The 27,512-nt window shown below is 39.2% G+C and overlaps 1 protein-coding gene across 1 annotated transcript in view; it reads right to left on the reverse strand.

The window, feature by feature from the left end:
- Nucleotides 1-27,512, reverse strand: part of LOC306843166 (ryanodine receptor 1-like) — a gene marked incomplete at both ends in the record, with an annotated part of 110,764 nt that overhangs the window by 82,365 nt on the left and 887 nt on the right. The window contains 2 exons of the mRNA XM_079374465.1: nucleotides 5-106; nucleotides 651-770. Of these exons, the coding sequence (XP_079230591.1) occupies nucleotides 5-106; nucleotides 651-770 (222 nt within the window). The remainder of the gene's footprint in view (nucleotides 1-4; nucleotides 107-650; nucleotides 771-27,512) is intronic.

Below are 27,512 nucleotides of genomic sequence, written 5' to 3' on the forward strand. Positions count from 1 at the left end.
TCACCTCGTTCATATCCACGGTGTTGGCCAGCATCTCCTGCAGGGCTCGTACTGACAGCGACTGCTCCAGTACAAAGGCACAGATTGCCAGATCAGGCGGCACATTCTGCAAACGAAGATGAAGAAATACACAAATGTTTGACGAAAGAAATACACAAATGACTCATGCATAATTAATGGATTAAAAGAACATTTTAAACACCAAAATAAATAAATTTTTGTATGTGCTTTCACCAGTGCTTGTAAATATAAGCAGCACAGCACATTTTCTTTGTCTGCAAGCATGTACAATTTATTTCTGTACAAAGTTACAAAACAAATTATTTAATACATATATAAAAGTTATCTATCTATCTATCTACAAAAGTATATAAAATATATACAAAAGTTAGCATTATTCTACTTTTTTAAGCATTGAGGAGTATTGGCCTGACAAAAATAACTTGTGATACAGTAAAATAATCTGGTTTACTGGATATTGTAATGAGGAATATTGAAATAATAATACAATAACAATGTATATAAAATGGCATATTTAAGTTAAAATACTTTTAGATAATTTAAAATATACAATAAAAATGTAATCATTTTAATTTGTCATGAGGAGTGGCTTTCCTGCCCAGAATATCAACACTTTTTGATGACTATACCTGGGCATTTGACGTTGTCTCTAGAAAGCACAGACGGTTCCCAAAGCCTTCACAGGAAAGACATAGTTTAATCTGCTCCTTCAGAACAGTTGCGGTGCACTGGAGCACAACTTGGTCTTCCTGTGAGCCAGAGCAGGTTGTGAAAAAGGAAGAAAAAACAGAAGGAATACAAAGTGAGAGTATGAACAGAGCCAGATGGCAAAGGTGACAATGACTTGTGACAATGGGGTCTAATAAATACTTATTCATAGTGAGACATGCAAACATGTTGAATGATAACACACAAGGGCTGGTACGTTCATAGCACAGCGTGTAAATACAGTAATAAACACACCCGCTTCCAAACACTCTCCACCTGTCACGTATAACATTCTCAGCTGTTCCCTCCACTGACTCATGATGTAGCCATATCCTGCGCTCCCTTCTCCTCTCTCTCTCAAACCTCTTTTTCTCCATCATTTGTTCTCTGTCACTCTCTCTTTCATATTTCACTGTGTCCTAGTGTTTTTTTCCTTCTTCTGTAACAGCACTTTTGCTGTTACAAAACTCAAACCTCACAATTTATCTTCTACCCTCTTATACAGTGGGTTTCAGATAATTTGTTTTTTTGCTGGCACATTCTGTCCCGCAATCCCCTGCACAGAGGAAATGGGGCCAGTCTATCCTTTGTAAAGGGCACAGAGGCCTTTAAAACTCCAGGTGTTTATAGTCACTAAAATACATCTAGGAAGAAAGAAGATGGCTGTGTATGACTGGAATTAAAGCCTTTGTGAGTTAGGCTATATATGGTCAATAATACAGTACTTACTACTTATGGCACATATGATGTTTCATATCCAGAGATTAAGTTATTTAATTTACAGAGATCACATTGACAATGATTTTAATAGTTGGTCACATTTTAGTGTTTTAAAGTAGACCGAATTGGACCATAAGGTAATAATGGGGCAGGATAAGCCGATATAGCCAGGTATAATCAAGTTATACCTTAAGAATAATCTCAAGTCTTCTGCTGGGAGAAGGAACACTGAGTGAGTGTGCGCGCGTGTGTGTGTGTGTGTGTGGGAGAGAGAGAGAGAGAGAGAGAGAGAGAGAGAGAACAACCCTAATACTTACAGGTATATGAATTTTTAAAATAGAAAACCACTGGGTGACTCACACTCCTTGGACAAAATTCAAAAACCAGAGACAAAAGCAACCATTCAAAATGTATCATAAATACTAATAATAAAAGTACAGGGTGGCAGATACCCAATATATATTTTATGCCTTATTATTTATGAAACGAATGTTAAAGGAACAAATTTCAAAAAATTATTATTATTGTTTTTACAAAATTCACAACAAATATATTTTGTGAAACAATGTATTTTTGAAAAAATGTACAACAAAAATAGCACAATTATATATTTTGCACAATATTGTTTACTAAGGACACATATAAAACAATTCTAATATCAACCAAGGGTCCCTATAAAAAATATTAAACAAATATGAGAACTTGATCCTTATGTGAAAGACTAAAATCATACACAAATCTTTTATGAATGAAGCAGACCCATTAATAACATCTGTAGTCAGCACTAAAGCATTCTGAGCCATTGCTGTCTGATATGGTGGATTCATGGTAAGCTGCTGTGCTGAGCCTCATGATCTGCAGGCTTAGCTCATCCTTGTATAAATAGGCCCAGAGCAGCGCTGGGATTTGGCAGATGCGGAACACTTTACACCACGAGGCAACAACAATCAGCGCTAATGTGTTACTTAAATGCTTCAGAGCTCATGCACATTTCAGTGAACAAAGAGTGTGGGAGGACAAACTAGGAAGGTTTGGATGAACACCGACCTGAAAACATAGGCCTTATCGATATGTCACACTTATTTCTGCCTCAGGTATAAGATTACAGCCAAACCATATTTAGGTCTAGATTCACAGCAAGATGACCGTAAATACACTTAGAGGTCATTTTGAACATGTTATAATATAAGTGGGCAGAGATATACTGTACTTTCAACAATTTCAAGTTCAGTAATAATTTTGTAAACTTTGCGCATTTATGTGGTCAGTTCTCACCAATTATTTATATGGATTCACAACAGGTGTGTACACACATATATGTCTTGTTAAGGCCTGCTAAGTATGAGAACTATACGGATAACTATATTAGCATCCACGCTGAAAAGTGTCCAATTCTTACACCCGTCAAAATGCATAAGTTTTTATATGGGTCTAGGCTACACCTGCGCATATTTCAGATCTCTCATCTGTCAGGTTTGCATATGCAAAAACAGGCTCCTTTTTAACAATTTTTTTATTGTTAGTAAAACATAATAATAATAAAATAAAATAAAAAATAAAATACATTTACACACTCACTCAGTCATTCCATTTCTAATAACACATGCACTAATGGTCAAAATAAAATTTGGAATAATTAAAATTAATTGTTTTTGAAACAAGTCTCTTATGCTCACCAAAGCATTATTTGCTCAAAATAAAAAACATTAACATTGACAAATATTCTTATAATTTAAAATATCTGGGGGTTTTTTTTGGTTTTTTTATTCAAAAAATATTTTACTGTATTTCTGGAAAAGCTGTTTTTTTTTTTTTTTTTACCAGCCATTACTATTGATTTTTCAGAATCAGAATCAGAATGAGCTTTATTGGCCAAGTATGTTTACACATACAAGGAATTTGTTATAATGACAGAAGCTCCACAGTGCAACAGAAAGACAGCAACAGGACAGGACACAGATATTAAAAGAATAATATACAAATATCCAAATAGGCAATGTAAAAAACAGCAAAAACACAATATATAATATAGACAATTATGCGTGTACAGGTCTGATATGTGCAAATTTGAAATTAAATAAATAAATAAAAAATAAGTAAGTGTGGTGAATAAATGTAATAATAAATGTATAATAGCGTTGTGTGTTCCGCGTTTATTGTCAAGTGTTCATGGGATGGATTGCCTGAGGAAAGAAACTGTTTCTGTGCCTGGTTGTTCTGGTGCTCAGAGCTTTGTAGCGTTGACCAGACGGTAACAGTTCAAAGAGGGAGTGTGCTGGATGTGAGGGGTCCAGAGTGATTTAACCAGCCCTTTCGCTCACTCTGGATGAGTACAGTTCTTGGAGAGCGGGGAGGGTTGTACCAATGATTCGCTCAGCAGTCCGGACTACCCTCCGTAGTCTTCTGAGGTCAGATTTGGTAGCTGAGCTGAACCAGACAGTCATTGACGTGTAGAGGATGGATTCAATGATGGCAGAGTAGAACTGTTTCAGTAAGTCCTGTGGCAGGTTGAACTTCCTCAGCTAGCGAAGGAAGTAAAACCTCTGCTGGGCCTTTTTGACAATAGACTCAATGTGATTGTCCCACTTCAGGTCCTGAGAAATTGTGGTGCCCAGGAATCTGAATGACTCCACTGCAGTCACAGTGCTGTTCATGATGGTGAGTGGGGGGGGGGGGGGGAGCAGGGGGGTTTCTCCTGAAGTCCACGATCATCTCCACAGTTTTGAATGTGTTAAGCTCCAGGTTGTTAAGACTGCATCATACAGCCAGCTCCTTAACCTCCTATCTGTAACCAGACTCGTCACCATCCTGAATGAGGCCGATCAGTGTGGTGTTGCCTGCAAACTTCAGGAGCTTGACAGAGGGGTCTTTAGATGTGCAGTCGTTGGTGTAGAGGGAGAAGAGCAGTGGGGAGAGAACGCAGCCCTGAGGAGCTCCAGTGCTGATGGTACGAGTGCTGGATGTGAATTGACCAAGCTTTACTAACTGCTGCCTGTCTGTCAGGAAGCTGTTGATCCACTGACAGACAGAGCTGTGTCAGTTTATTCTGAAGGGTGTCCGTGATAATGGTGTTCAAAGCGGAGCTGAATTTATTCAATTTATTAATTTATTATCAATGTTGAAGACCGTTTTTGCTGCTTAAAACTTCTATGGTAAACTTTTCATTTATTAAACAGTTAATTTATTAAAATAACTTCCATCATATATCAATTTAATGGACTGAGTTTAATGACTTTGAGTTGACACAGCTGCTTTTGAGTGGAATAAATCGTCTCAGCTCTCTGAAGAGCACAAACTGTGTACTCACAGACGTGCTGTGGCACCTGTAGGTGTCAAAGAGCTCGAGAGGCACAGGTGCTTGATCACCACTGATGTCACAAAGGTCTCAATGGGGTCAGAGGAAGCTGGGGTGTAACGTGATGAGAACAAAGTTGTGCAAGACCACGGTAGCCGAATGTTTCTAAGCTCTTACTTATTGATGTGTTTTCCCATTATACTGGTGTTTATCATCCGCCTTCAGGAACACGGCACTGAATATTGACATTCTCATTACAATGATATGATATGTCGCAATTCAGCAATAAGGAATAAGAGGCCATGCTACATTGTACATACATTAAACACAGTCTTCCCAGGATTTCACAGAAGATTTATGATTATAGCAGGCCAAATTACTACATGAATTAAATACATGAAATTATATAATTTGTGACCTTTTTGAGAGGTTTTGCAATTAAAACTCACAAATAAATATGAAATCATGTAATTATTGTCAGTAAGAGTACAATAACCCACAAATACTTTAATGCATAATGAGAATTAGGCATAAGGTGTTACCCAGTAATACGTTACTGTATTCTAATTATTTTTCCTCGTAACGCAGTAATGTAATGTTACATTTTAAATGTAAGTAATTTGATTACAGTTACTAATGTCAATAAAATTACGTTACTGAAGTTACAAAAGCAGTGTTAAATAAAAATCATGTTTTGCGCAACAGTATGCCCTTAAATAAATCACTGGAGAATGCGTGTAAACGAATGGGACTTGAGTCATAACAAAAAATTAATTACACTTCCAATACAATTTTCCAAAATATGATTTTGGTCAATTAAGGTAGCTGTTATCATGCTGATATATGTTCAATTGTTCGTTTTTGTGGTAATTTTGTTTTTAGCTAGTAATTTGATGCTATAAAAACGGGGCGTGTCGTCATGGTTGATTGGGTCTGTTGGAGTTTGGCCGTGAGTTTGATTCTGCGGCTCCACCTCACGACTCTACTGCGCAGACTCTGGCTCCAAACGAATCTCTACTGTGCAGACTCTGGCTCCAAACGAATCTCTACTGCGCAAACTCAGGCTCCAAACGAATCTCTACTGCGCAGACTCAGGCTCCAAACTAATCTCTACTGCGCAAACTCGGGCTCCAAACGAATCTCTACTGCGCAAACTCGGGCTCCAAACGAATCTCTACTGCGCAAACTCGGGCTCCAAACGAATCTCTACTGCGCAAACTCGGGCTCCAAACGAATCTCTACTGCGCAGACTCTGGCTCCAAACGAATCTCTACTGTGCAAACTCGGGTTCCAAACGAATCTCTACTGCGCAGACTCTGGCTCCAAACGAATCTCTACTGCGCAAACTCGGGTTCCAAATGAATCTCTACTGCGCAGAATCTGGCTCCAAACGAATCTCTACTGCGCAGAATCTGGCTCCAAACGAATCTCTACTGCGCAGACTCTGGCTCCAAACAAATCTCTACAGCGCAGACTCAGGCTCCAAATGATGTCATTTACTCACAATGGCAGCGGCCACACTGAGATGTTTTGGCTTCACTTTTCTATAATGGAAGGAAGCGGAGACGCGTCATCCATCTTTCTTTACAGTACCATAGGGTCTATAATATTTAGATGCAATGAAAGGTTGACTATCTTCAAAATGTTGCATTTGATTTCACATATTTTAGTCTGGCATTATAGTTTGGGAAAAGTTCAAAAAGTGAATGCGTACAAGTTTATGTCACAGTAACACTAATATAAGTAAAAATAAATGACTCATCAGAATGAGATCCTCTGCTGGATTAAGCCATGTCGCATTGCATTCTTCTTCTGAGGTAAATTCAAGGCTTCCTCACGCGCGTCTTCTTCCAAAAACAAAAAGTAGCGGAGATGAACTTGAATCTTTCTTTGTTTACGGAGGTGATGTGGATGTTTACTATTCGCACATCTCAAGCCTGGTTTTGCGTGGATGATTATCATATAGTGTGCAATGTGCACTGCGGTCAGGCCAGCCTCCACTTTGAAAAACACGGTCATTCTAGCCGCCACGTTATTTTGTGGTGCGCACATATAGTAGGCGTTGCGGTAATAGCGTGTAAAAACTCAGATCAAAGGAAAAACAATCTCTGGCATTCATTTATTAAGCTGCAGTTTCTCTGTCAATAATGAATAAATAAATGAATGAATGAACGAATAAATAAATATATTTTAAATAATACAAATGTTTAAAAAACGGTCTGATAAAATGAAAATGACTTAAAATGTTGAGTAATATTAAATGTAGAATTTCCAAATAATATGAAAATAACTGATGACAAATAACAAAATAAAAGCCTTTCATGAACTTGCATATAACCATATTTATCTGTAAATTCACATAGTTAAATAAAGAAAACTCCCTGTTTCCACATAAAAGTTTCACTTTTGATTAACAGTACACAATGAAAACAAGATGTCGGCGTGGTCAGATGCAGCGGCTGCTCCGGGTCCCAAAGACGGTGCTTTTATGTCTTTTAATGTCATCTGTTCGTCTCCAAATGAAGACTGTACCGGAGCATCAGAGCCTGCTCCGCCAGACTGCTCAACAGCTTTTTCCCCCAGGCTGTGAGAGCCCTGAACTCAAACCACCCCTCCCCCCTCTGAAACCCCAGGCAAACCCCTACCTCCTGAAACATGGACCACCCCCCACCCCAAACCTTATCACACCAAATAAAAAACTGTATGGAACTTTTTTGTGCAATTCAAAGTGTGCTACACACAGTTGAGTCGGCCTGTACAAACCACCTATAGTAACAAGCTCTCCTCTATGTGCACTAGACACTTTACACACACTGCTGCGTGTACACAATCCCATAAAAGACTCAGCAATATATGTATGTTTACATGCTCATGCACTACAAATCATCCTGCACTGTTCCCCAGCCAGCTGCTTGACCCAAAATGTTTCTTTTTGCACATGTACAGTATTTATGTGAAGCATTCATATAGTTTTTTTTTTTTTTTTAGTTTGTATAGGGTAAATATTTATATATAGTATACTTATAGTTAAAATCTGTCAGTAGGTTAGTTATGTATAGGTTTATAGTGTATAGGTGTATAGGTTTGTAGTGTTTTTTATAGGTTTAAAATGTTTTTTTACTTCATTGTTGTATGTCTGTATTTATGTAGCACCGTGGTCCTGCGAGGCACGACATTTCGTTTTCCCAAAGTCAGGACTGTCTGATTTTCTATTCCAAAATCTCATATATGACCAGTTTTGTCTTTGATTTTAGGTAGCTCTAAAAAGGAAACTCCCTGTTTCCACAGAACAATTTCAATTCAGATTAATAGTCCACTACCCCAAGGTGTCACTCAACCAGTTTGAAGACGATCTGGGGCACGTTCAGGCTCACACCAGTGTCCAACGTTTTGCTCCGGTTTCCAGGTTGAACGCCATGTTTCCTGGAAACGGTGTGCAACGGGGTTTGAGATACATTTTCTCTTCTTTGGTGGGTGTGTCAGAAATGTCAGCCCAATCAGCAGCAACATGTGTATAAACCACGCGGTATTAAATAGACGCACAATGGGGCACAATGGGGCCAAGTGAAGTCGTTCAGAAATGTGTCCGCTGCAGCTCGGTATACGCAACAATTGAAGATATTAGAAGACATGTTAGTCGTAAGAGTTTTATAGTAACATAGCGTATCAACATGATGATGATGAATTTGTAAATAAATGTAATTAACATCAAAATAAATTCACAAGAGCAAGTATATTGCTTGCACATGTTTATTTACATTAAAGACAAAATAACTGAAATAATAAGAGCACAAGTATAGATCTGGAACTTATTTAAGTCTGTCTAAATATCATGTAGTAATTGCAATGTCTTCTGGTCCATATCCTTTCCTCATGAAGGTGTGCTAGACACTGATTAATGTAACATAAAAATACTATACATATTTATTTATTTTGCTATTGTATTGTGGACTGACACTTTCATAAACTTGTCTATGCTCCTCTGATTATATAATGGTAAATATTACAATATCATAGCACAACAACAGTGATCAGCAATAATGATAAGCCTAATACTCACAATAAAAATAATAAGGTCATATAGATCATAACACAGTCTCGGAGGTAAGAAGTGGTTTATCCTTCACCTGAAATTTCTTTTCATCCTGAAATGCGAGGCAAATGTTGGATCACAATAATTAGGAACCACAGTTTCCACAAATCCCTTCACTCGATTGGGATGTTCTCTTTAATTCTGGATGGCAAGGGCAGTGACTGTAGCATCGAGTGTATTTTGCAGTATTAAAAATGTATTTATACCGATTTTATCAGGCTCAGAAAATTATTCAAAAAGAATACAAAGAATGGCCTTCTCAACTGCCATAGTTGTAACTCTTGTGTCATCAGAACAAGGTGTTCAACGAACCACCGTTTCCATTTAATAAACGTTTTGCACCGTTTTTTCGGGGCTGAACGTGGCCCTGATGTTGCATTACAAAATTAAAGCCCTCCAAAAACTCATATATGACCAGTTTTGTCTTTGATTTTAGGTAGCTCTAAAAAGGAAACACCCTGTTTCCACGGAACAATTTCAATTCAGATTGACAGACCACTACCCCAGGGTGTCACTCAACCAGTTTCAAGACGATCTGATGTTGCATTACATAATAAAAGCTTTCCAAATCTCATATTCTACTTCTTCTGCCTGTGATTTTGGATATCTCTAAAAAGGAAACTCCCTATTTCCACAGAACAGTTTCAATTCAGATTAATAGTCCACTGCCCCAGGGTGAATCCCAACCAGATTCAAGACGATCTGATGTTGCATTACAAAATTAAAGCCCTCCAAAAACTCATAAATGACCGGTTTTGTCTTTGATTTTCGGTAGCTCTAAAAAGGAAACTTCCTTTTTCCACAGAACAATTTCAATTCAGATTAATAGTCCACTACCCCAGGGTGTCACTCAACCAGTTTCAAGACGATCTGATGTTGCATTACAAAATTAAAGCCCTCCAAAAACTCATATATGACCAGTTTTGTCTTTGATTTTAGGTAGCTCTAAAAAGGAAACTCCCTTTTTCCACAGAACAATTTAAATTCAGATTAATAGTCCACTACCCCAAGGTGTCACTCAACCAGTTTCAAGACGATCTGATGTTTCATTACCAAATAAAAGCCCTCCAAAAATTCTAGACCAGTTTTGTCAATTTTGAATAGCTCTAAAAAGGAGATTCCATGTTTCCACAGACCAGTTTCAATTCAGATTAACAGTCCACTCCCACAGGGTATCACTCAACCGATTTCAGGACGTTCTGATGTTGCATTACATAATAAAAGCCCTCCAAATAGTACTTTGTCTGTCAATTCTGATTGGTATAAAATGAAACTCCCTTTTTCCACAGACCACTTTCACTTCGAAGTGAGAGTACACCTGCTCAGAGAGTCACTCACACAGTGCCAGGACTATTTTATGTATAATTCCAAAATAAAAGCTCATATTTAAGATGCTTTGTCTATACTCTAAAAAAAATTCTACGGAAACATGGACTTTTCTTTTTAGAGCTATCTGAAAATATGGGAACTATAGGTTATATGCAAGTTTTTGGAGGGCTTTTATTTTGTAATGCAATATCAGACCGTCCTGGCATTGGCCTAGTGGCACCCTGCGGTAGTGGACTGTCGATCTAAATTGAAATTGGTCTGTGGAAACAGGGATTCCCTGTCGATACTCCACTTCGTACTGCGTCTTGTCTAAAGACGCTATGGGAAAAGCCTTTTTTCCTTCTGACTGAAGCATTTGTTCGTGCAGTGTGTTATCTGGCTATATAAGCGGCCGTTTCACTATAGGAACTCAGATGTCTTCTCCTTCAGCAACGACGCCGACTTCGTCTTCGGCGCTCCACTCTATGGCGGTCCTCCAGGTCTTTCAGACCAAACTCCTCTCTTCCATGGACGAGTCTGAGCCTGATCCTGTGAATCTCAAGGAGCTGAGAAGTGCTACAGACCTGGCACTGCGCGCCACCAAGACCACCGCCCAGGTGATCGGGAGGTCCATGGCCAGCCTAGTGGTGCTCAAGCGCCACCTATGGCTCACGCTGATGGAGATCAAGGACGCAAACCAAGTTTCCTTCCTTGATGCCCCAATTTCTCCCAGCGGCCTTTTTGGACCAGCGGTCGAAGGGTTTGCTGAACGTTTCACTGAGGCACAGAAGTTGTCCCAGGCCATGCGACACTTCCTGCCCAAGTGCTCCAGCTCCCTAGCTGCTTCCAGTTGCCCTAAGCCTATGCCAACTCAGCAGCCAGCAAAGCCTGCCACCCCCACGGCTTAGCCTGCCAAGACGCAGCAGACGCGAGGGAGATTCCGTTCAGCCAGACGCCACCCCTTTCTTAAGCGCCAGGGCCCCCGACCTAGGACCCAGATCTACAGAGCAGGAAGAGGAGGGGGCCAAGTCCCATCATGGCCGGACCACCCCCCAAAGAGCCTCTCTGGAGCCTCTTATTACCCCGCTCAGCACCGGGTGCGAAGGGAGATGTGTTTGTTGCGAATATAGGGCCTGTACAAGCGCCCAAGCAACCACCCGCTGTTATAGTGGGAAAAATAAAACACAACTTTCTCAAAAAGAGAGCAAACTTCCTCTTCCATGTCTCACGAGTGCCCTGCCCCCGTGCAGCCAGCCACTCGAGTTTATCCAACCCCTCGCCACGCGGACCGAGGCCTGGCAGGCCATCCCCAAAGTGTCAAAGAGTGGCTTATGGAGATAATAAAACGAGGTTATTCACTCCAATTCGCTCGAAGACCCCCGTGCTTCAGCAGCGTGGTCTCCACCTCAGTGCAAAGCGAGAATGCCCACGTTCTACGCTCAGAGGTGATGATTCTGCTGGGAAAAGGAGCAATAGAAAGAGTTCCTCCAGCTCAGAGCGAGTCAGAATTTTACAGCCGTTACTTCCTCGTCCCCAAGGAGAATGGCAGCCACGGCCCATCCTCGATCTCAGACGCCTAAATTGCACCCTCATGAAGAGGTTGTTCAGGCTGATCACATTGAAAATGATCCTCTCGTAGATTCGGCCAGGGGACTGGTTCTTTTCTTGGGACCTGAAAGACGCAGACTTTCACGTCCAGATAGCCCCCCATCACAGACGATTCTTGAGATTCGCCTTCGAGGGAGTGGCTTATCAGTACACGGTCCTTCCCTTTGGACTGTCTCTGGCCCCCTGCACTTTTACGAAGTACATGGACGGTTCTTTCCCCTCTGACACAGATGGGAGTTTACATTCTCAATTACCTCGACAACTGGCTCGTTCTGGCCCAGTCAGAGGTGGAGCCACCTAGAGCGCCTGGGACTCAGGGTCAACTTCGCCAAAAGCACACCGCCTTCCAGCCAACGAATATCATTCCTGGGAACAGTTCTCAACTTGACTTAAATGAGAGCCATAGTCACGCCAGAACGTGCTTTGGCAATACGAGAACTCGCGACCTCCTTCTAGATCGGTGCCACTCGCCCTCTCAAGACGCTGGGCCTCATGGCCGCAGGGTCGCCAGCACTACAGTTTGGTCTGCTTCGCATGCGACCTCTTCAGCGCTGGCTGAAACCACAAGTTCCATCACATGCGTGATGGGTATCAGGGTGAGCTAGGGCTGTTACACAGTTACAATGCCCCCTGGAAAAACCCTCACTGGATGGAAAAGGGCTTGGCTATGGGAATGGTTTGCAGGAGAAAGGTTGTCACGGCAGATGCCTCCAACACAGCTTGGGGGGCACTGTGCGAAGGCAAATTGACTTTTGGCCATTGGTCGAAAGCGGAGAAAAGCTTCACATCAACTGCTTGGAAATGCTAGCAGTATGTCGAGCCTGCCAGTTTCTCCTGCCAGACCTGAAGGAACATCACGTGCTAATCCGCTCGGACAGCATGTCTGTGGTGTCCTACATAAATCACCAAGGATGCTTCTCCTCGAAGCGCCTTTGCCTACTGGCAAAACGTCTTCTGGAATGGGCTCAACCTCATCTGCGCTTGCTGAGAGCGGCGCACATTCTGGGCAAATTGAACCAAGGAGTGGACAAGTTATCTCAGAGCAATGTTCCCTCAGAGGAGTGGACACTCCATCCGCAGATCTTTGGCGAGGTCAAGGTAGACCTCTTCGCCTCAGGAGCCAATTCTCTCTACCTGACTTATTATTCGAAGATCAAGGATGCGTTGGCCCACGAATGGCCCAAACTCCTCCTTTACGCGTTCCCAGCGATCGACCTGATTCCACAGGTTATCAGGTGAATCAGGGAGTGGGGACACAAGGTCCTCTTGGTGGCCCCCCCTGTGAAAGAATCAACCTTGGCTGTCAGAGCTGACTCAGCTGAGCTGACCTCCTGTCTCAAGCGAACGGGACAATTTGGCACCCTCGGCCTGATCTGTGGGCCCTGCACCTTTGGCCACTTGATGGGAGCCCGTGAGCTTCTCAGAGAGTGTGCTAAATACCATTTCTGAGGCTAGAGCACCGTCTACGAGACGCCTCTATGCCCTTAAATGGTCTGTGTTCTCCACGTGGTGCCTAGACCGTGGTGAAAACCCGTCTACCTCTGTCTTATCGGTGGTTCTGTCCTTCCTGCAAGAATTGCTGGATAAAGGACATTCCCCGTCCACACTCAAGGTCTATGTAGTAGCTATAGCAGGCCAGGCAGGAACACTTCGGTTGTCCGCTTCTTGAGGGGTCAAGAGGCTGAATCTGCCTCGGCCCCTCACAGTCCCTACATAGGACTTGCCCACGGTGTTGAGGGCCCTGTGAAGGGCCCTCCCTTTAAGCCGCTACAGTCCACTACCCTTCGGTCACTGCCGCTAAAGACTGCTCTGCTCTTAGCACTAGCGTCAGTCAAGTGAGTAGGAGACCTGCAGGCGCTATCCATTAGCCCTGCCTCCCTGAAATTTGAGCCTAACGACTCCAAGGTCATCCTGAAACCAAGGCAGGGTTATGTGCCCAAAGTGCTTTCCACTCCATTCAGAGCTCAGGTCATCACGCTCTCCGCGCTTCCTCCCTCTGATGAGGACTCAGAGTTATCCTTGCTCTGCCCTGTCAGAGCCTTGAGAATCTACTTTGAGCGTTCCGCCTCCTTTAGGAAGTCGGAACAATTCTTTGTTAGCTTCGGTAACCGCGCCAGACGGCGTCCGGTTATGAAGCAGAGGCTCTCCAGATGGATAGTGGATGCCTGCCGTTATGCTAGCTTGCCCCAACAATGCCCCATCAGAGTACGAGCCCATTCCACAAGAGGCATCGCCTCATCGTGGGCGTGGTCTAGTGGTGTGTCTATTACAGAGATCTGTGCGGTGGCCGGCTGGGCCTCGCCGTCCGCATTGGCTAGGTTTTATAACCTGGACGTACCGGCCTTACAGGCCAGGGTCCTCTCTGCTTAATGGCACATTTTTTACATGGGAATTTACATTTCTGACGGAGAACCCTTGGCCGCAAGGCGCTTAAGCTCTCTGATTGGTTACTTGTATGTTTCAGCCCAGGGTCCCGAAATGCAAGAAGTTCTGGAACGATTATCCAGGCCGGGCGTGACCTCTTTGAGTTTAGCCTGCTTTAGCCTTGGAGTTATTGTTATGCTTCCCTTGACTATTGATGCTTGAGAAGGTATAAATTGAGTCGTTCCTCTATCAGCACGGCGTGATTGAACTGTGTTCCTATAGCGTCTTTAGACAAGATGCAGTACGAAGTGGAGTATCTCAGGGAACTGAGGTTACGACAGTAACCGAGTACGGTTTCCTTTTTAGAGCTATCCAAAATCAAAGACAAAACAGGTTATGTATGAGATTATGGATTTTATTATATAATGAAACATCAGACAGATCAGCATTGGCTGAGTGATACTCTGGGGTGGTGTACTATCAATATAAAGTGAAAATGGTTTGTGTAAAGAGGGAGTTTCCTTTTTGAAGATATCCAAAATCACTGGCAGAGCAGGTAGATATGTAATATGAGATTTGAAGGGCTTTTATTATGTAATGCAACATCAGATCGTCTTGAAACTGGCTGACACCCTGGGGTAGTGGACTATCAATCTGAATTGAAATTGTTCTGTGGAAACAGGAAGTTTCCTTTTTAGAGCTATCCAAAATCACAGGCAGAACAAGTATAATATGAGATTTGGACTTTTATTATGTAATGCAACATCAGACCGTCTTGAAACTCAGGGAGAGCTTTTATTAGATTACATAATAAAAGCTGAATTTTCAGCAGCCATTACTCCAGTTGTCAATGTCAGTGTCAAATTCAGTTGTCAATGTCAGTGTCAAATTCAGGTATGTCATCACAGAAATACATAACATTTTAAAATTATTAAAAAGAAAACAGTTATTTTAAATTGTAATAGTATTTTATAATGTCGGCGCCGATAGCCTTGTTGGCAGCATGCTGACATAAAGCGCCACTGCCCTACAGGCGTCCCAAATTCGAATTTCAGCTAGAGGACCTTTCCTGATCCCGCCCCCTCTCTGTCCCACTTCACTTCCTGTGCTATAACAATAAAGGCAAAAATGCCAAAACTAAATCTTTAAAAATATATATATATTTTACAATAATTCAGTTTTTACTATATTTTGATCAGTGCAGCCTTGGTGAGCATAAAAGACTTTAAAAACATTTAAAAATCATACCAACTCCACACAGGTGGTGGTTTGTATTATAATTTTTTTATTATACTGTACAACAGTTAGTTCCAGTCCTCTAATTTCTTTATCGCAACTGGAACGCTGTATTATTGAATCAACATCCTGGACTATAATCTCTTTTCTAAACAAAAACACTCACATTCATTGTCAATCAACATTAGATGTTAGAAGTCTACAGTCTGCAAGACTACATTTAAAGTCACACACTGACAGAATTAACTCTATTTCTATTTAATTCAGTCATTTATCCATCGCTAGAGTGACATAAGAGATGAAAATGCTATAACAAACCTAAAAACTACCTCATAAACTCATTGACAAGATTGTATAAACAAGCTGCCGCTACACAAACAAGCTTTACAAGGAAAAGAGGAAATGCAAAGTGCGCCATCAAAACACACAACACAGTTTATAATTAGAATCAGTGTGGGGATTCCCTTTCTCCTCCAGTGTGCTGATCAAGCCAAATCCCTTCATTCTCACTCCAGCCATCACTGACCGCTGACACTGACAGTTGGAGGGACGGTGTGGGTGGATTAACAAGAGTCGATATGGAGGAGAAGGAGGGGATGCTGCATTAAAGATTGACCCTTTTGAAAATGCTTTTGTCTGCCCCGACTAACCTGGACCACAAAGGCACATCACTCTACACGCAGGACCTCCAGCGTCTGTTTCCCAATACAAAATGTTACATCCTCTCTAGGTGGGCTGCCTGTGGTCATACAGACACTGTGGTATATATAGGATGATGGTTATTGTATTCCTGCTGGCACAACGGAATTACAAAGTTGCTTGTTATATATAGAGTGCTGCCGGGATGATGTATCTCTGTAGGCCAAAACGCGGAAACAAGTTTCCGTTTCTGTCGCCCCAAAGCTAATTGTTTTTTTGAAAGGATTTTTGATTAAACACCTGAACTAGGGTCTGTGGTTAACACAAGTTCAAGATATTTTCATGTTTTATTCTACGACATAAAATACATCAGTAATGCGCCTCTGTGGGTTTTTTAAAGCTTTCATTTGTCATGAAAGCGATAGCTGCGTTAGTGTCATCAACAACCAAAAAAGAAAACTAATCTACTCACTAGTCCACTTTCACAGCCTTATTGTGTTTATAATCATGCTCTTGCCAATTATTCAAATTTTCAGGAATTTATTTTTCTAAATAAACTGAAAGCGTTGTCGGAAGATTAACGATGATGGCGTTGAAATCATGTGACCATGGTGTAGTTTGTTTATATTCTACAGTATGTTTAACTGTTTACTTCTAACGATTGTATGAAGGCTTCAAAATTCATAAAACTTCTGTTCATTTATTATCATGATTATCGATAAATAAACGTGTAAGCATCATAAAACTTGTTGGTCAAAGAGCTTTTTTTCTGCAATAATCTAAACCCCAATGGAAAAATTCTAGTGGGTTTTTGTTGAGGGAACCTATGTGATGCTAACTTCCAGATTGGGCTATAAAAATACTTAATCACAATGCTCTATAAACCACCTGATTAATTAAGTCATGTGACAGCTGACCCAAAAATTCATAATTTACTCGTGTAGCTACAAACTTATTTATTTAAAGAATGTTGGTCCAAAAATATTGAATACCACTGACTTATTTCATCAAAAAATACTGCCGCTTTAGACCTTTTTGAGTTGTTTTGCAATCAAAACTTACCAATAATTATGTTTAATTATATAATAAGTGTCACTGACAGTAGGAGTACTATTACCTGTAAATATTGTGATGCATAAGTAAGCACACAATAAGCATGCAATCATTATGCTCGATACAAAAAAAAGAGTATATGTGACCTGTGCAGGCAAAATGAGTCGGAATGCGCACAGGCAAATTTTGAGCTACGGGCAAAAGAAGGGATAAATTACATTATAAGTTGATTTTAGTCGAATTTGAGGTTTTCACAAAAACAAGTTCATTAAGCCCTGGTCTAGTGATCCCAATGCTCCAAATAGTAATTAAACACCTAAAATTATCTTTATTTGAACGTTTTCTGAGAGGAGCCAGCATAAAGACAATTCCAACAATCCCGATAAATATACACATATGCACAAGAATTACAGTATTTAAGTGTTCACGCAACATAACCTATTATGTCTTAAGTGAATGTTTGGGGAAAAACATCTGATGTGTAACATTATATTAGATCTGTGCTTTACAGTAGGTCTTAATATAGGCCATCCGTCTCATTAATGTTAATCTAACGATAAAAGAAAAGTGGGAATCACTCACTGCTCTGGATTGAATTGCTTTTGTAGATTTAATAATCAATTTATTTGTAATGAACACACTAAATGGATTTTTATATTTGATTATTTGTTTTTCTTATCTGAATGCTTTTGTTTCGATGTAAAATGAAAAAGGAAATGCATTGTTTCTCTCTCTTTCTCTTATTTATAATAACAAAGATGAAATTAAAATAGCTATATTGTGATCATTAATATAGTAATTGAAAAGAACTGGAGGAAAAGATGCAATGTTGCTAGGTGATTTTGCTTTGGAACCTTCAGAAAACGTCAACTCGATTTTTCTCAAAATTGACTTTTGAGAACTCTATCGACATCAAACAGGTGTAGCTCAGTCAAATTTCATCCGATTACAACAAATCATAAATCAATTTGATGGCCTTTTATAGGTGGGGTATGCATTTTTTCAAAAACGTTTTAGAAAACGAGTCGGTGCCGAGTACCAAAACAAACTTGCAGCCAATCAGCAGTAAGGGGCATGTCTACTCATGATGTTTTGGGGAGAGAGAGCGCTCAGTGCACATGAGAGACATTAGCTGAGCCGAGCGACGACAGAAAGATAGAGATGGCAGATAAAAAACAAAAGAGGAAAACGTCTGCGGAACAAAACAAGGCTTATACATTGTGTCTACACCGGACATGACAGTTGTCGTGTTGCACCCAAGCGGCAACCTCTCGCTCTCTCTCTCTTGAAACCAACACTGAAGTGACTTAAACTGTAATTCGTCAACTGGCCACTAGAGGCTGGCTGCAAAAAGGGAGTCCATCACATAGACTCCCCATGTTAAAATGCCCAACTTTACAGCAGATAAAAAACATGTTTACAGCTTGGTTCAAAAAATTATTTTGGTCTATATAGCTAATTTTGCCCTTCATGACAACTGTGAGGGGGGTTCATTTTTTTTATAACTCATCCGTTTAAATGATATCAAGCCTTAAAGTTCTGCACAATTAAGGGCGTGGCCACTTGAGAGACAGGTGGACTGCCGCTGTTTCAACACCGTGGCGCTAGGCGGGCGTGGTTTCAGCAACCAGCTCCACCCACATCCCGCCTTTTTGCCCATTTTCAATTATCCGGGAGTGACATGCAGCCAAGATGGCGACGGCAGTCTCCGCCCACTTTGAGCTTCAAAAATGCTCTTCAGAAACCTACGGGTGACGTCACGGACACTATGTCCATTTTTTTTGTACAGTCTATGGTTGCGCTGGACCACACCAGCTAAAGTCTGGATCCACTGGTAGACAGCAAAGGCAAGAAGTAGGACCCATGTAAATATCAAATCAGCTTTCCAGTGCTTGAGAGAACTCATGGAGCGGGAAGGCGTGCTATTGGACGCTGAGGTTGATTTGTTTCTTCTCGATTGGTGAGTAAAATTGGTTTCGCTTTGTTTCACAGAGCTATCAAAATAGGGGTGAGACCCTTTTGGGGTAGGGGCGTGTTTTGTTTTGGTGATTTCAAATATCAACATTGGCTACCAGAAATCACTTACCCCACCTTTAATGGAGAATTTAAAAATAAAAATAAAACATTTTTGAAAATTTGCTCATTGTGACTCATTTTGCCAGAACTGGTCAAATATATTTATGTATTAGGCTATGTAAGAGACGACAACGATATTATTGTATTAACAAACATCTTTTGAATTTTAATCGATTCACTAGAATAATTTTGCATAATAGCTTTTATTATACAACATGCGAGTGAATACATTTCATTTTGGGTGAGCTGTGAGGATGTTAAAATACTTTCTCTGTACCAGCTAGACTCTAGGTTGACCACTTTAATTTGTTTGAGAAACCTTTTTTACAGTTTACCTTTTTGTTTTCCATGTCCAATGATATCTTGAAAGTTAAAAGAGGAAAAGCCCCAAAAATGTCTTTGGTGGCTCCATGCATCACCTTATCATTCCTACAGCTCCAGAAATAAGACACCTTTTAAGAGCAGCATATATTTTCTAGCTTCAGAGGAACTTGTGTGCATGTCATAACATCAGTGTAGCTCAGCTGACTGGGATTTGATAGCAGATCTTACTGCAGGCGGTCACTCCAGGAAGGAGATATCACTTACCATGAAGACAGAATCACAGCAGGTGAAGAGGACGACAAAACGGTTGTCAGTGTCCAACTTCACAGCTTTTTAAAGATTGGCAGCATTTTGACAGCCACATAAATGCACACAGAAACAGGCAGCATGTCTGTGTTCATAGGTGGACTGTCTTGAATGAAAACAAAAGGGGGGGAATTCTTTGCTCAGAAACTGGGCTTGTGCTATCTAGCTTTTAAAAAACTGCAGTTGTTTTGATATGTTATCTAATTCAATGGCCTTCAAACATTTTAAAAGATGTTTTTAGTGTCCAAATATTTTATGAGGCCACTCTAGCTATAACGCTACCAGACAGGAAAATTATGAGTCTCTTCCAAACACACATAAACCCTACACTTCGGATGCACCTCTCTGTCATTAATATAGCATTAACTTCACTTGAAACATTATTGCAGTTCTTTTGGTCCAAAACATGTTTTGCTGATTCCTTCCAATTTCATCCATCTTTACACTTCTCCTGCTTCTCTCTCTCTTTCTCACTCTGCCGTGGGCGTTCCCCCACATTACTATTTTGGGTGAGTGCACCTGTCATTCTAACATTCCCCTCCACTGCTGACTGGCAGATAGTTCAGAGGCTCTTTCAGGGCAGAAGAGTCTCTGATCCCACAGCCACACAGAAAACCATGCATTAACTACAATATCCCAAGTACAACACACAGAACTATAGAAAGAATTAGGAAAAACACCCTTTCTTTCAACAAATATATCAATTCAGACAGTAAAAAAAGATTTCTGTTTCAAATAAATGCTGTTCGTATTCATCAAATAATTTGTTATGTATTGCGGTTTCCACAAAATATTATTTCGAATGTCATTCCGAACTGGTCAAATAGAGAGTACATTAAAATCATGCAATATCAATATGAATATATCTGCTCAGCAAGTGGAACAGCTTGAAACTTTTTAACATTAAGACAGAAAAAGGCATTTACAGTGGAAAATCTGACAAAACTAACAAAAAAAATCATATTTTCATATTATCAAAACAGACTAATGGCACAGTGATGAAAACTTTGGCTGATTGAACAAACAAACTGTGTACACCTCATTCTGTAAGCGTAATAACTGTACTATGGCTCGGTCCCAGGGGTCTACATGAGAGCCACTTATAAAGATTCTCATCACTGATGCAGTTTCATCAACAGTTGAAAACATCTAGAGCTCTTAAAAATGAAAAATCTGCAGTTTTATGAGTCATAACCATGGCTTCAGCAACTGAATTTCAAAATGTTTGACTCATAGAAGCTCTAACCTTTGCTTATGGGTCATTGTTTAGATAAATGTAACATAAGCCTATTAATCTTGAATCTTTGTTTATCCAACAAGCAAAGATTAGTTCCCAACAGTCTTCAAAATATAAGTCACACAGGTTTGGAAAGACATGAGAATGAGTAAATGATGACAGATTTTCAATTTCAAACTATTACTTTAACGTTGTCAGTATTCTACAGCTGTTCTGCAAGTAAGTACATTTACTTGCCGAATAAATAGTGAGCAAAACAAAGACACGACAATTAAATCGTATTTATTAAATTGTATATATAATATTCTCATTGAAAACTGGGCGGACAAGATTTATGTTCATTTATGTGCTGACATAATGCAGATATTTGAGTCTCTCTGCTCATGTCATATTCTGTTTATTGATTTCTGAACCCTTCCACTACTGTTTTTTATAAGAAAATGATTAACATCCCTGCATAACTCAATTCTTTATTTACCAGTATCTCACACTAAATTCTTTTCAACACTGATTAAATAAAAAACCTTACAAATAAATACATGATTGGAGAGAAGATGTCTATTCCATCAACCAGATCAACAATATATTTTTAAAATTGAATTAGATAAATTAATTACTAAATAATTTCCACTTTTACTTTGTCACACTATATTTTAAATGTTTATTGAACTACAAAATGTAGATATAAAATGTTGATATTATATTTAAAAAAAATTAAGTCAAATTTTAAGCAATTTAGTCACTTAAAATATTAATATTATTTTTGAGTATTATATTACATCTGATGAAAGCACAGACCAGTCTTAATTGTTCATTTTTTCCATAAGCTGAGTTGATTAAATACAAAAAAGTCCTAAAGCTGATTGCCTCAAGCTTATTACATTTTCTCAATTTCAATTTTTTTTTTTTTTTTTTACAGTGTATATTAATAACTGTTTGAATAACCACTATTAACATATTTGTGAACACAAAATTAAAGGTTCTTTATTGGCATTGGCATTAACGCCATTAGAACATTTCCATTGCACAACTTTAATGTGGGAAAAAGGTTTTTTAGATCATTAAACTAAAAATTAAGAACAATTTCTATGGCATCACAGTGAAAATCCCCTTTTGGAGCCTTTATTTTTAAGAGTGAACATAACATAGAAATGAAAGAAATGAGCCCTTTCTGTTACAAATCAAAATCATGAAATTATGACAATTTTTAATGTTATTTTGATGCCAAGATCTACATTTACATTCAGTCATTTAACAGACCCTACTATCCAAAGAAACTGACAAATAAGGAACATGAGAAAAGTTACAGTATGAAGCTGGCACATCTGCATTGTAATCTGAGCAATGAGTAATCTTCCTTCACACATTACAGTACAGTATTGGACTCAGGGGTCAGTTAAAGTTTCTAGCTGACGTAAATGATTCTTCTCTTTAAAAGCATGGAGTGCTAGCAGAAGGAACACCTTTTATTGTGTAAGATGTAGTCATGACAGCGCACATGAACCCTGGCTGTCAATGAACAGATGGTCTGTTAGGGGTCTGTTGAGGTGTAGATTTGATCATCTGTGGGCTAAGCAAAACATAAGCCTAAGGACTCCTGCTTTACACATTCAAGACCTGAGGAATCTTCTGAAGAGCTCATGGTCTAATCCTCCATCAAACACACACACCTCTCTTCACCGCCCATGAAGAGTCCTCTGTGACAGACAGGCCCTTATTGTGGGCTCTATCTGCATAACTGAACACTAAAATTAGTGCTTCTAGATCCTTCTCTCCACATTTCTGAGGCCGATCATCACAGATTTGTGTGTTTAGGGAGAAAATTTGCAACATTTTTGAGTAACACAGCAAAAAACCCGAAATGCTCATATTACTAAGAATGTGAGATGCTTAAATGCTCAATACACCACAGCAGCCTCTAAACCAGATGTTAAGGGAACACTCCACTTTTTTTGAAAATAGGCTCATTTTACCACTCCCCTAAAGTTAAAAAGTTGAGTTTTACCGTTTTTGAATCCATTCAGCTGATCTCCGGGTCTAGAGGTAGCACTTTTAGTTTAGCTTAGCATAGATCATTGAATCGGATTAGACCATTAGCAACTCGCTCAAAAATGACCAAAGAGTTTCGATAATTTTCCTATTTAAAGCTTGACTCTTCTGTAGTTACATCGTGTACTAAGATCGACGGAAAATTAAAAGTTGCGATTTTCTAGACCAACATGTCTAGGAACTATACCCTCATTCCGGCATAATAATCAAGGAACTTTGCTGTCGTACCGTGGGTGTAGCAGGCGCAATGATATTACACAGCGCCTGAAAGTAGTCCCCAGCCATATCATCACTAGATAGTTAACTTCTTAGGTAACTAGTTACCTAGCGATCTTAGTACACGATGTAACTACAAAAGAGTCAAGCTTTAAATAGGAAAATTATCGAAACTCTTTGGTCATTTTTGAGCAAGATGCTAATGGTCTAATCCGATTCAATGATCTATGCTAAGCTAAGCTAAAAGTGCTAGCGCCAGACCCTGAGATCGGCTGAATGGATTCAAAAAGGGTAAACATTCAACTGTTTAACTCTACGGGAGTTGTCAAATGAGCCTATTTTCAAAAAAGTGGAGTGTTCCTTTAAAGGTTCTTTATAGAACCTTTATTTTGAAGAGTGTAACGGACCTTTTGCAGAATGGAAAGGTTTCATGGATGTTAAAGGTTCTTCATGGAACCACAGATGCAATAAAAAAACTTTATTTTGAGTGTAGAATTGATTATAGAAGTGATTAATTGCTTTTATGCTTCATGTGCAATACACACATGTAAAAACACATACACACACACTTGCTTTCCTCCCTATGGATTCAGGCAAAGACGAAGTAGGACACAGACTCTCTTGCTCTCCCTCATGAGTGTCAGACGCTTATAGTGGAGAAACTATAAAAGGAAACTGCTGTTATAGCTTGGAACCCGAATACCCCCTCAAATGCACTCCAACACCACTGATGCTATTCTCTCTCTTTATTTTCAGCACCCTTAAGGAGTTCAGTAAAATCTGAAGAAAGCTATCCGTTAGCATTTGTGTTCATCTCAATGGCAGTTGCTTGGCTGGTGCAGGACCCCCTTTGAAATATACCATCTTTGGCCCTGGGCACTTGTTTGAGTCAATCACCTGAGCTGTAAATGCCATGTGATTCTGAAGCTGCATGAAAATGCTGTCAATGCCTCTATTAGAACACTAGGGGTGTCACACTACTTTTATATCCCAGCACTTAGTATGAAAGAGTGGCATGGCATGGCATCTCAGAAACATTCGGTGTAAGGCAAAGGGCTTTCCTGAAAGGATTCCCCCAAGGACACACACTGTTGAGCCCTTCAGAAAACTGCCGGTTCTTTACTGACCCACACATGCTGAGTCACTGTATGGATTACAGCAGTCACACATTCTCCACACAGCACACAATACTGCACCTTGAGTAGCTCTGAAATATATACAAAGAAAATCTCACATAACCTGCACCTGCTATGATGTTATTGTCATACATGCAGCTAAAGAAAATCAAACATATTTCGGTAATAAAGCCCCAAAAGATTGGATGCTGCTTTGATCATTCTTCTTTTTCACTGTCACTTTAAACATGAGTCCCTGTTCGTAACCCATTTTACTTTTGTAATCTGAACTTTTCAAGGGAAACGAGAATTTTTTTTAGATATCATTACTGTCTTTATTGATTGTGTTATGAAAAGCCCAGAGTCAGACTTTAATGGAAGTTTGCTAAAAACAAATCCTAAATAGCAACGGCTATTTATGGCTATGACTAGCTTATAATTACATTATCCAAAATTGAAAAAGAAGATTTGGTAACACTTTAGTATAGGGACCAATTCTCACTATTAACTAGTTGTATATTAGCATGTATATTACTAGCATACTATTAGCTGTTTATTCGTATCTATAAAGCACATAGTATGCCTGACCATATTTTAGACCCCTTAATCCTGCCCAATACCTAAATTTAACAACTATCTCACTAACTATTAATAAGCAGTAATTAGGAGTTTATTTAGGCAAAAATTGAAATCGAAAATTGGACCTTAAAATAAAGAGTAACCGAAGAATCTTTCAGAGGAAGATTACTATTGTAAGACTAGTATTATTTATATTTATAGTATTTATTAATTTGATAAATTGCTTTTTCATTTTCATTTTAGTTTGTTTTAATATATTTTTTAGCTTCAGTTTTCTTTTCTTTTTAATTTTAGTACTTGAACTTATTTCGAAGTGTACTACATATACACTCCTCTTTCCCTTCCACTCATCCCTTTCTTCTCCAGTCCACACAGTGATATAAAAAACAACAGAAAGTGATAGTGGGAGTGTTGAGAGGAAGAGGTGGGTCACCTCTATCATCCACACACACACACACAAAACAGATGACACTAAACTTCAACCATAAAACAATTTAAAAACCAACTAAATTAATCATTTATGTAACCTAAAGAACAAATAGTTCAAAGATCACTTGTTAGCCTTCATTTAAAATCTTGTGATACCTGTAAAGAATCATTTCCACTACAGACAAGTCTATAGACTCTTTCCTTTCCGACAAAAATACTAAAATGTATGTTTACGCATGTGTGTGCACAGAACAGCTGTGAGAATTTGTTTTTAGAATATAAAAAGTTGACCTTTGATCATAAAGGGATTTTCTGCATCATTGTCATCCACATAACACTCTTATTAGCATTCCTAAAAGAGGCATGAGGGTGTATTATGAGATATCAGCTAATCCCATTGGACAAATGGATTGACAGTCTTCCAGACAGACATCTCAAAAGACAACGGAATGTACTTCAACATCCAGTGCATCAGATGCATCCATTTATAAAACTAATAGCCATATGTATAGGTAGATGCCACATTTGACCACTCCAGACACGTCAACATGTCGGCCATATTGGAGCAGTCAATCTGTTGTCACTCAATAAAATCAATGAGTATCAAGACGCCACAACATTGCACAGCCTCTGGATGTTAAAACTGCCAAAATTTAAATTCCTGAAGAAGGTTGGTTTGTGTTTTTAATATTTATTAACTCAATATTCCAAGTTTTGAAACTATAGTACATTTTAAATGCAGTGTTAGCTAATGGCTTTGTCTTGTTGTACTGAGTTAGTTTAGCAAAATCATCTGCTGAAGTCTATTACAAATGCATATAACTAGTGTTACAGACAAACTAGGCAACTTGTTCTTGAGCATTCTCAGACCTACTTTGACCATTCCAATATGGCTTACGTATGGCGGCACACAGAAACAGACACTAACAGGGAATCTACTTATACATATCTACGCTGATAGCTACAACTCTAAATTCTAATTGGATGCTACACAGCTTAGCAACTATAAAAAGCCTAGAGTTAAGCCACTAAATGTATGAATTTTTTGTTTTTATAAATATGTATTAAAAACTAAAAAAACAAATTAAGTTAATATTAACTTGTCAATAGAATTATATTATTATAAAAGAAAAAAAATTGCCCATAATTCTTATTTACTACTTATAAATAATAACTATTTATTAAACACTGGTACCTTTCACTTTAATTATATTACTGTTGCTGCCATTTTAAGAGCAATAAAATAAAATGGGTCTGTGTCATTTAACTTCGGTCAAGTAGTATTAAGGATGTTATAGGATTTCTATAATACATTATATAATGTATAATTCTGAACCTGCTCATATATTGTGATTTTTGGAATTAGTGCCAACTATGGGACTCATTTCTTTACTAACAAAAGAAAGGGCCAAGGGTCTTGAAATATTAAATGAATTAACCACAATTCAGTTTGTGATTCCAGAAGTTTAAATAAGTTTGAAGAGTTACATTTTTAAAATTAATATTTTCTAATTAATTAATTTTTAATTAATTAATTTTTCTAATTAATATTTACTTTTACGTTATCCTGTGTCCTAGTAGGAAATTGGCTGAGGCCCCCTAGTGGGCCCAAGCCCCCTATGTATTTTTTTCAAGCCCCCTATGTAAGAACCATTGACTTAGTGGTTAAAAACGTTGACAATCTCAGCTCCAAATCATCCACTTGATCTCTCTTCTTCTCAATCTTTCAGTCTCCTAATATATGCCACAAATACTGTATAATTCCAATCCTGCTTGTTTTTTTATTCTTCTCTTTTGTACTTTTCCCTCAAACCTTTGGTTTTGTCTGTATGTCCGAACCTATAGACTATCTAGAGCAGTTCGCTGCTCGCTTACGCTCTACTTCAGTTTAAGAGTTGAGCGGGCAGAGGCCAGCTGTCTCCCCTCAAGGAGCTGGCCTGCTTGTTGCGTCTTTCACTCCTGTTCTGAAAGTCTCTCCTTTCCTGAAGTAAAAATAGCTAGCGATGCAAACAGATGCACCAGCCGCTGTCTATCCACACACACTCACGTACATCCATTGAATGACAGAATCTTCTAGAAGAACAAGCGAAAAAATGCAGCACTTACAATATGAGTTCACAGTCAGCAACAATAAAA

The sequence above is a fragment of the Barbus barbus genome (assembly GCF_936440315.1).
Source record: "Barbus barbus genome assembly, chromosome: 23".
Lineage (NCBI taxonomy): Eukaryota > Metazoa > Chordata > Actinopteri > Cypriniformes > Cyprinidae > Barbus > Barbus barbus.